We start from the raw sequence: 10,911 nt of genomic DNA, 5'->3' as shown, positions 1-10,911 counted from the left end.
AAATATGTTGAATATAAGGGCGTCTCACAACTCTTTCTATTACCAGCTCATGGTTTTACAATTTTGCTCACGAAGTCATAATAAGCATGGGTTTAGCACAAATGATGAATATATCATTTAGATATTTAAATGTCTTCGACCTAAGAAATTAAAGATATTTAAATGTCGAAGCAGTCAGATTAAAACAAAGAAACTATGCATTTTCTAGTCCAAGAATGCTACATCATGTCTCTAGTAGAGAAATTGCTACGCATTGTAATTTTGAATTCCAAACCAGCTTAAGAATTAACAAATAAATACTAACATTTTATAGGTTAGTTCAATATAAATAAAAAATCCCAGTATTGTACAGTCATACAATGAACTCCACAGCATACAAAACTTGAGATATTGCTCATCCCCTTATCCAAGAAAAAACTAGGGGTTACAAGCTATCACTCACTCTTCTTAGAAGGAAGGAACTTCCTTATGGCATCAGATTTCAATTTGCATCCAAAAGAAAGTGCTTTTATGAATAAGTCATCAATTTCTTCCTCTTTCTTTTCATAAATGTAGAAAGCAATAAATGCAGTGGTAAGTCCTGTAAATGACAAGAAAAAGAGAAACTATCATCATTATTCATTACCAATTTACCATCAAGGAACTGCGGATTCAAACACGTTAGTATTACTTTACTCGCAAATCACATATTTTGAAGGTTCTGCTAACTAGTGCCCTTAGGGCACTTGTTGAGATTACTTTGAATAGAAACTTTTTAAATTTATTTCCTTTAATAAATGCACAACAAAAGTATTGAAAACTTCAAATTTTTAGATTCTCATATTTTAAAGTGCAAGATTGATGTTTTATGAAAAGTAATTTATATTTAGGAAGTATTTGTTTATTGTAATACTTAGTTGATAAGTAGCACCACTAGCAGGTAATTACCCGGTATGGGTATGGCAGCAATTTAGAATTGCCTATGAATAGTTAGTTCACTCATAATAAACAAATACAAGTGTGAAGCTTGTAGTATGAATAGATTCAATCATTTAATTAAGTGGAGGCAAGTCTAGCAGTATAATTTTTTGTGCAGGCAAATGGTACATACAAGTGCAAAATGAGAGAGAGAGAGAGAGAGAGAGAGAGAGAGAGAGAGAGAGAGAGAGAGAGAGAGAGAGAGAGAGAGCATACCTATCTTATATAAGTTCTGAAGTGAAAATGCACCAAAGAAGCTAAGAAGGAGCAAAGAGAAAACAACCTATTGATCAAGGCAAAGATATTTCAGCGCACTAGATACTTGAGAAACTTTATCCTTAGTAAATTGAAGTAATCTGGATATCTAATTCTAATCCTCCCCATAGTCAAAATCTAACTTACATGAAATTTTGAAATGACAGTTCCAAATTTAAGGCCTTCACTTTTTCAGCAAATTTCACAACTTAAGTTGTAGATCACTAAATGCATCTTATATATTCCATAGGCATTGCAGCAGCAAGCAATGGCAAGGGGGAAAATGCAATGCAGTTTAGGTACCTTAAAGAATAGCATCCACTCGGTCCCTTGTGCAAGGGATTTCAAAACATTCATAGGAATATTCCATACTGATACCACGGAGACAGCAAGTTGATGTGACATGTCTTCTGATAAGTGAAACCAGGATTTGGGCATTTTCTGAACAGTGTACCCCAATCTTCATATACATAGAGTACAAGAGAGGGTTAGCATTTATCTTCACATCGGAAACTGGACTACAAAGCTTCAAAACAGCCAGATCATCTTCATGGTTACAAAGTATATATATCATTCATTACTGGGTGAGCTAACACATATCAGTATCATCATGTAATTGACAATTAACCATTGAACAGTAAATAGTGTACGTACACTTTTGCCGGTAGAATCCCATGAATGAATAAAAAGATCAATACGAACAACAGAAGCTTTGAAAGAGCAGTAATGAAAGTATTCCCAGGTGCAATGAAGCTTAAGTATATTGCAATCAAGACTAACAATGTGGTGATCGTTCGCTTTCTATCCTTCCAAAGCAATGTGTCAGCAACTGCAAATAAGTACATCAGTTACAAGTTATAACCAATAGATAGATAAAAGTAAATTGTAAAATCACTCCCAGCACCAAACGGTAACAGTGTTGTGTTTGTACATTAGGTAAAAGCGATATGAAACCATTACCATTAATAGATTATGATAATGGATTGAGTTAGAATACCAACTCTAAGTCGGAACTTCTAAGTTCCAACACTTGTTCTTTGCACTTTCACATCAATAAGAAATTACAAAGGTAAAATGCAATGCTTCATATCAACATAGACCTATATAGAATAGATAGTATTTTATGAAGAGTGGCCCACGGGTTAGAGGCTAAATGCCACATTAGTAATCATGATTTCCCCAAGTTTATTTGCCTTTGAAAATGAATATATGCCTTTCAGATTTCTTTTACAACAAACCTAAAACAGCATTAAACAAATCAGCATATCCAGAGTTTCTAATCAAATAAGTTAAATGGATTATAGTTGATTATTCATACCTCTTCCACTCCCAAGATATACTGAAGCTTTCGAGGGACCTTCTCTTTTGGGCTTGAGTTGATTTTCAGCCCTCAAGTGTGAAAATGAATCAATTGTCCTACGCAAACCCTCCTGTAGGGAAAAAAAATTGCAATCACATTAGAAATGAAACACCAGGCAACAACTAGGACTAGCATCTACACTCACCACCATAAAAATATGAACCTTTGTGAATAAAACACCATATATTTTACAAGTCAAATCCAATAGTTGACTTCAAGATAATGATATTAACTCAATATTATCAATTATGAGTGGAATTCCAGAATTGAACATTGTTTTATTTTATCAATGTGCCAAGATTGCAAGGAATATAGATCACAAAGGATATACATAAACTTAGAAACTACACAAAAGTTCTACAAAACAATAAACCAAAATATTCAATGCATAATAAAATAAGAAATATCACAAAACCTTTAGCGTTACAATGGGTTCATATCCAAGGCGCTCCTTTGCTTTTGAGCAATCAAAAGTTCTGTTGCAAGATAGGAGTCTTACTCTTGAAGGTGTTAACTGAGGCACCTTCATACCATATGGACCTAGCAGCTTATATGTATATTCCACCAATAGTGCAATTGGCATGAGAACAAAGGCAGGGATCTTTATTCTTGGCCTGCAAACTAAATGAACTCAGCTAACAAATAAAAGGAATTGATAGTGCCATGACTACACTTTTACAGTTTTTTGGTGGGATAAGCAAAACTATATCCCATATTTCTTTTCAATTTAACTATAAGAGATACAGAAACATAGAAATTATTATTTATTAATAATGATAGAAAAGTAGAAACCAACATTCTCATTAACATATAAAAGAAAAACCAGAGCAGCAGTGAACAATCCCACAAAAAGAGAGGTAGCAGAAAGGAATTTTATCTGATTATAATTAAAAATTGAAAGGATACCAAATAACAGCTACGATAAGATGAAAATTTCCGATAATCCCATATCCTTATTTGATAGCAACTTCAGACCTATGCTCAGCATAGGGTTGCACCTTCCACATTATTGAACAACAAATAACATGTAAGTTTTTGTTTAAGTATGTGGTGTCACAAAATTTTAGTGACAAGCTGATGGTTTGCCAGAATGGTTGTATTATAAACAGGGTAGAGGTCATGTAGGATGAACAGCACATAGGGTGTTAAAAAAATCCGACCAAAATTATCCCACAAGAGAGTTTGACTACCTAACATAGGGTGCTTATTATGGATTTTTGTGTTTAGTGAAAGGTGTGGAGAAGTAGACAAAAGAGGAACCCAAGGACTAGGAGGTGGCAGATGAAAGGTAACAAACAAAGAGACTAGAGGTAATGGAGCTAGAGATAAAGAATCATGATGGGCGACAAGTGTGCAAGAGAAGGTAAACATGAAGAGGGAATGTTTTAAAGTATGGTTTTTATGCCGCAATGTGAAAATTGGAATAAGTATAAGACGGTTAAGGAGACAAAAATGGCAGTAAGTGAAGCAAGAACAAGAGTTTATTAGAGTTTTATCAGTCTTTGGGTATGTAAAAAGGGGAAACATGCATTTACAACATAGTGAAGGGTCAAGAAAGAAAATATAAATTTGGATCAAGTTAAGTGCATTAAAGACAATAATGGTTAAGTTTTGGCCACAAACGAGAACATCAACAACAGATGGAAGAGCTACTTTCACAAGTTATTTAATGATGGACATAAGACTCTTTCATGCTCAGGTTTGTTACAAACAAGGGAGGAGGACCAAAACTTCATTTACTACCAAAAAATTTGAGATTTTGAAGTTAAGGAGACTCTAAAAGGGATGAAGAATGGTAGAGTAGTGAGCCTGGTTAATATCCCTATTGAAGTTTAGAAAGGTTTAGGAAGAAAAAGCGTCTGTTGGTTAACTAAACTCTTTAATGATATTTTAAGGTCTAAGAGATGTCAAACAAATGGAGGAAGAACATTTTAGTCCTTATCTACAAGAATCAGGGAAATATACAAAGTTGTGAAAACTATAGAAGGATCAAGCGCATGAGCCAACAATGCAGCTGTGGGAAAGGGTGATAGGATAAAGGTTGAAACAAGAGACTCATGTTTCGGAGTTTAGAGTTTGGTCTTTATCCCAGTAAGATATACCATAAAGTCTATATAGTTGTTAAGGAGAAATGGAGAATGATGGAGAGGCCCTGAAGTAACAAAAGAATCTACACATGGTTTTTATTAACTTGAAAAAGCATATGATAGGATACCTTTGGAAGGTTTTGGAGAGGAAGAGAGTAAGTATTACATATATTCATGTAATTAAGGACATATACGATGGGGTTACAACTAGTGTAAAACCCAATATGGTGTAACAGAATAATTTTCTATCGGTGTATGATTACACCAAGAGTCATCTCTAAGCCCGTATCTTTTCAAACTTGTGTTGGAAGTGCTTACCACGCATATTCAAGAACTTGTACCATGGAGCACACTCTTCACGGATGACATCGTCTTTGGAAGAATAGCAAGAAGATTTGAATGAGAAGTTGGACTTGGAGAGAAAGTACATGGTTTGCGCATAAGTCACACTAAGATGAGTATATAGAATGCAAGTTTAGCAGCGGAAGGGGAAAGACTTGCACAAAAATGAAAATCGGAAAAGATATTATACCACGAGATTTTAGTATCTTGGTGGTATTATTCAAGACAATGGAGAAATAGATGATGATGTAAATTATAGGATTCAAGGAAGTTAGTCAAAATGGCAGAGTGCTTCAATTTTTATTTTTATATGCGACAAAAAAAGTACATCTAAAACTTAAGGGTACATTTTATCGCACTGCCTTTAGACCAATTATGTTGTATGAACAGAGTGTTGACCGGCAAAAGATGAACATGAACTTATATTCAATGTGACCCAAAGGAGTATGCTTCGATGGATGAGCAGTCATATGCGTATGGACATAATAAGGAACCAGGATATGAGAGAAAAAATTGGAGTAGCTCCCATTGTTGAAAAGATTGTGCAATCTCATTTTAGGTGGTTTGGACATGTGAAGAGAAGACCAGTAGAGCATCTAGTGAGAATGGAGGATCAGATAGCAGATAAACTAGTTGTTAGGGGTAGGCGATGACCTAAAAGGACTCTACATAAAGTGGTCAAGCAAGATCTCTGTATGAACTATCTCACCGCAAACATGATACATGATAAGACACAATGATATTATTTGATTCATATAATCAACCCTACCAAGTGGAATAAGGTTTTTTGTTGTATATCTTTCTTATTTTAGCTTAAGTATTTGATTAGGATTTAACTACAAGTCTCCAGTGTGATAGTAAATATTGCTAGTATTTTCCAATTCGTATCTTTTGCAAATAATGGACCATGCTAATTTTCATGCTAAATTCACATGAATTGAGAAACTTTGCTTTCACATCCGGAGGGCCACAATAAAAAAAATGAGTTCTTACATTCAATCAATCAAAAAAATAAATAAATAAATAGCATAAGCAAAATGAGAGCAAGAAATATCAAATGACTCACAGTATACCTTTCATATCCAAGACCTTCTAGAATAAGTGACATGAATTCCCAAAATTTTATAGGTTCCATATTTGTTATGAAATATGCCTACAGGAAACAGAGGGGGAAAAAACTTCAGCATGAAAACACTACAGAAACTGCTAATTTCCTACCTTATCATGCTAATAACCAAGTTCCTTCCCCACCCCCTCCTTCAGTATGCAAATGCCTAATGAATCTTTCATGAAATGAATAATTTGATTAAATTAGAATCTAACAAACTAACTACGTCAAACATAATGTCTTTGCTGAAACATATATTTTCTAGGTCCTGTCATTCACCCAAAAGAAGAAATTCTACCCTTAAATGTATCATCAACTCATCATCATGTTAGCAACTGTGGTTTCTAAAGAATGTACACCTGTGAATAACTAACAACCCATCTACAATAGAGCAGGATCATCATCACCGCCTTCTAAGATGTCCATGTTTAATCTTCATTTACATAATTAAACAAATATTTATATACCAAAAAATGTAATGAGAGAATCTTTCAAAGGTACCTCTCCTGCAGCTTTTTTTGAAACTTCCCCCTCTGAAGCTAGAGCTCGGTCAGCACATAAATGGGAATGAGCCACATTTCCAACATAAGTGAAATCATACATGTTATTGCCATCACCAATAATGAACTGTTCAAGAGAGAATTAAAATTAAAGAATTAAAAGACTTTAAGAAATTTTCTGGTAATAAGTTACATGTGCATATTGCTCTGTCCAAATCCCTCTTTGTTTCTGGAAGCACAAAGGTTTTCTATTATTTGCAACAAGCCAATTTCTTTCAATTCATGGATAATTTGAATCATCAAGCTATGTCCCACTCAAGATTAATTGTCCGGATTAATAAGCTATTGAAGGAGAGTACAAAAATTTATTAGGGCACTCACTACAAATGCAGTGCAAAGCATAGCCTTCAGCAGAAACTCACATTAAGAGTCAGGAAGTATGCCATAGCATCAGCTACAAGGCTCTACAAAGCAGTAAAGTCAAGCTAATTGCTAACTCTTCTCATTCTGCTCAGCCCAAAGGGGATAGGATATAAAGAGCAGAGAACAGATCGAATAAACATTAAGCCTGCCTAAATCACGCAAAAACTACAAAAATGTATTCTATAGCCCATACTCAAATTGCTACATGAACACAAAGTACAATGATGATGCCAGAAACAAAGTTGCATACAGAAAACCATATCCACAGAATTAGAAGGTACAGCAATATTTACCTTAGTTTTCCCTGCCTTGGCAGCATCAACTGACGAAGGCACCATCAGTCTATCACCAGGCCCAAAAATGCTACTAGGACGTAGCGAGCATGTCAGGATCCCACTAGTTCCATTAGCCTTCAAAACCAATGCCTCACCCTGAGCTTTAGTAGCAGAATAATGATCATTATGCTGAAAGCAGTGCAAAACTCAGTTTAGGACCGTGCCAATTACATAAATAACAGGTTAACAAGATTGAGAAACATTTCAAGTCCCGAAAAATATAATATAAAATGCACCATCCACCAAGCCAATACAAAATGTATGCATTATCTCATGTTACAAGCAACATCGAGAGTAGTTATGGCAGGTACCTTAGGTGGATAGGGCATTGATTCCTTTCCATTGTGAATTCCATGAACGCCATCAAATACAACACTAGATGAGCTGGTGTAAACAAGCCGCTTCACTCTAAGTTGAACACAAGCATCAATGACATTCTGTGTTCCTTGCAAAACAAAAATCTCAATGTCAGTTACTTTCCTTTCAAACGTTCCATCAAACAGTTGGCATTCCAGGAAGAAAAAGCAAACATAAGATTGAGCATTTTACCTTGGACATTGACAGAATGATGAAGCTGATAGTTGTTAATGGATGAGTTTGGAGCAGCCATGTGGAAAACAACCTCACAACCTTCCAATGCTGCAACGAGAAACGACACCGTTAAACACCATACGTTTTGAATTTTTGATAAACGACATTGAAGCAGTTAGGAGGGGTAACCTTTGAGGACGTGTTCCTTATTACGAAGATCGAGAGAGACGTATTGGGCGCGACCAGAGCTCAAGGCTTGGCTTAGAGTCCCGAGTTGTTCGGACGGTTCGAGTTCGATAGTGGCTCCGAGATCTGCGATGCGAACAAAGTAGGTGTTGTCTTGGATCAACATTTCCACCAGGTGGCGGGCGGCGAAGCCGCGACCTCCGGTGACGACGCACCACCTGTCGTCGACGGCCATAGGCGAGGTGATTGGATCGCAGATTCAGTTGGGGTGGCAGGCAAGAGAGCAGGTGAAAGCCCGAAACGTCACCACAGCTATTGTCGTTCGTCACAAGGTAGTCGAATCTGCGATTCCGAATCGGGAATCATGCGAGTCGATACGAGTCCGGGCGTCTTCGATTCAAATCGTTGGCTTGAATCACACATGCCTCAAAATGTTCGATTCAATGTCAGAATCGTACGTGTCAAGTCCAAATTGTGAATCGTAGCTTGGATAACGATTCAGACCGCGCTCATGCACAAGGTCGCTGCTCAAGCACAAGGCCCTGGCGGCTGGTGGCGGAAAGCAAATGAAGAGGGTTCCGCGTGGGCGTTCTTTGACCAGCAGGGAAAGCAAGCAAAGAAATTGCAAGAAGCAAGGAACCACAAGGTATCTTTGGTGGCTATGGCGTCGTCAAGGAAGAAAGAAGAAGAGCACGAATGCACGATTATCTTTGAAGTCAGGGGAGAGTGTTTCACTGACCCACTCTTGTGTATTGCACTATTGCTAGGGGGTGTACATGTCGGTAACACCGGATTTGGCTTAATTTAGATTTGGTTTGAAATATAGATCGAGTCTAATTTGTAGATCCTAATCTGATCCTAAATCTGATGAAACCTACGTATTTTTAGATTGGGTAAAAATCGAATAAAAATCGGATATAACCCGGTCTTTAGCATGTAAAAATCACCTAATCTCCAACTATTATTTCATAATTCATATAGTAAAATTCACTTAAAAAAATATAACAAGAACCAACCATTTTCTAAAATTATAGTATAACCATAATCAATACTAATATTGTCTAATAACACCAAATATTTAAATCAATACAAATAACACAATATTATGTATTAGTCTAAAGTTTTATGTATTTTAAACATAAAATATTAACTTATAATCTTATAATGACTAATAACACAAAAAATTAAGGTTTACAATATTTAAATTCCACATAAGAATAGCCATCATCCATCACTAATAACACAAAATATTAATTCTGTATGATGACTGGGCCACCGAGCCGAGTTCGGATGACCCGAAATAATGACTGGATCTATTTTTTAGACCCTTATCCGGCCCTAGACCCGATGAAATCACACTAAATTAGCTCCTAAAGTGTTCGGAATCGGGTCGGGTCTTCGGACCGGGTCGGGTCATGTACACCCCTATATATTGCGATGTTTTTGTTGGGCTCTAAAAGGCCCACAGAAAACATTCAAGCATCGAAGCAGTGAGTTCTACTTATATTTAGTGTCAGAATGCCTTTTTTTTTTGTCGTAAAATAAATAAATTAGAAAGAGAAATAGATATAAAATAAAGAAACATAAATAGATGGTTTTAGTATTAATATTATATTCATCAATATAATTACTCAATATAATAGAGATAATTCATATATTTAAAATATATGTAGCAACATAAAAGAGAAGAAGAGAAATATTAGCAATGTATAGAAAAGGAAGAGTATTATTGCTATGTATAAAAAGAGAAAGAAAGTATATGTTGTTGTGTGTATTGTCTGAGGATTTATCCTTTATTTATACATGCAAAAATTTCTTATTTTCAACTCTTATTAAATTTATTCTCTCTTGAGAATGGACATCCACCTATTCAACCTTATCACAACAGATATCTATTTAGGATTATGCCTCATAAAAACTTTAGTAAAAAAAAATTCATTGGAAAAAATTTTAGTGAAGGAAAAAGAGTACAATATCCTTTGTGATGGGGACTGCCTCGTTAAAAACCTTGTCAAGAAAAATCCAATGAGAAAAAAATCTGACCAAGGAAAAAAGAGTACAATCTCCCCCTCTTGTCGACATCATTTAATATCTTGAAATCGATGTATCCTAATCTGATGTACCAATTTTTCAAAGGAGGATTTTGGGAGTGACTTTGTAAATAAATCTGCCAGATTGTCACTTGAGCGGATCTGTTAGATATCAATTGTCTCTTGATTTTGAAGATTATAAGTGAAGAAAAATTTAGGAGAAATATGCTTTGTTCTATCACTTTTGATATATGCGCATTTAAGTTGAGCAATGCATGTTGTATTATCTTCAAACAGGACCATTGGATCAAACTCTTGAGCCAAAAATACTCGCGACTAGCTTCATGTATCGCTAGTATTTCAGCATGATTAGAGGAGGTTGCTGCTATTGTCTGTTTCGTCGACCTCCATGATATAGCTGTACCACCATATGTGAACAAATATCTTATTTGAGATCTCCCTTTGTGTGGATCAGACAAGTATCTTGCATCTGCATAGCCAACTAGATGTGACTTAGATCCATATGGATAAAACAATCCCATATCAACCGGTTCCATGAAGATATCAAAAGATTTGTTTGATTCCATTCCAATGTCTTCTGGTTTGAGAGGAACTATATCTTGCTAGTAAATTTACAGCAAATGATATATCGGGTCTTATATTATTAGCAAGATACATTAGCACTCCAATGGCACTAAGATATGGTACTTCAGGACCAAGGATATCTTCATTTTCTTCCTTAGGACGGAATTGATCGTTTTTCACATCCAAAGATCTTACGATCATTGGGGCACTTA

The 10,911-nt window shown here is 35.6% G+C and overlaps 1 protein-coding gene across 2 annotated transcripts; it reads right to left on the bottom strand.

The window, feature by feature from the left end:
- Positions 1-259: 259 nt before the first annotated feature.
- Positions 260-8,876, bottom strand: LOC112783352 (3beta-hydroxysteroid-dehydrogenase/decarboxylase). 2 transcript variants are annotated; one of them, XM_072229742.1, is made up of 12 exons: positions 8,088-8,876; positions 7,917-8,006; positions 7,679-7,804; positions 7,326-7,496; positions 6,611-6,736; positions 6,075-6,154; positions 2,988-3,186; positions 2,531-2,642; positions 1,867-2,041; positions 1,516-1,672; positions 1,174-1,240; positions 260-580 (listed from the first exon to the last, which is right to left on the bottom strand). In XM_072229742.1, the coding sequence occupies exons 2-12, from the start codon at positions 7,923-7,925 to the stop codon at positions 435-437; spliced, it is 1,368 nt and encodes a 455-aa protein (XP_072085843.1). In that variant the 5' UTR covers positions 7,926-8,006; positions 8,088-8,876; the 3' UTR covers positions 260-434. The 2 variants fall into 2 exon arrangements, with proteins under 2 accessions (XP_072085843.1, XP_025682061.1); XM_025826276.3 differs by having other exon boundaries at positions 7,679-7,812; positions 8,088-8,874.
- Between the last annotated feature and the right edge of the window lie 2,035 nt (positions 8,877-10,911).

The sequence above is a fragment of the Arachis hypogaea genome, chromosome 20 (genome assembly GCF_003086295.3).
Source record: "Arachis hypogaea cultivar Tifrunner chromosome 20, arahy.Tifrunner.gnm2.J5K5, whole genome shotgun sequence".
NCBI lineage: Eukaryota > Viridiplantae > Streptophyta > Magnoliopsida > Fabales > Fabaceae > Arachis > Arachis hypogaea.
The sequence above is the reverse complement of the archived record's forward strand: the minus strand, read 5'-3'. Positions and strand labels throughout refer to the sequence as shown.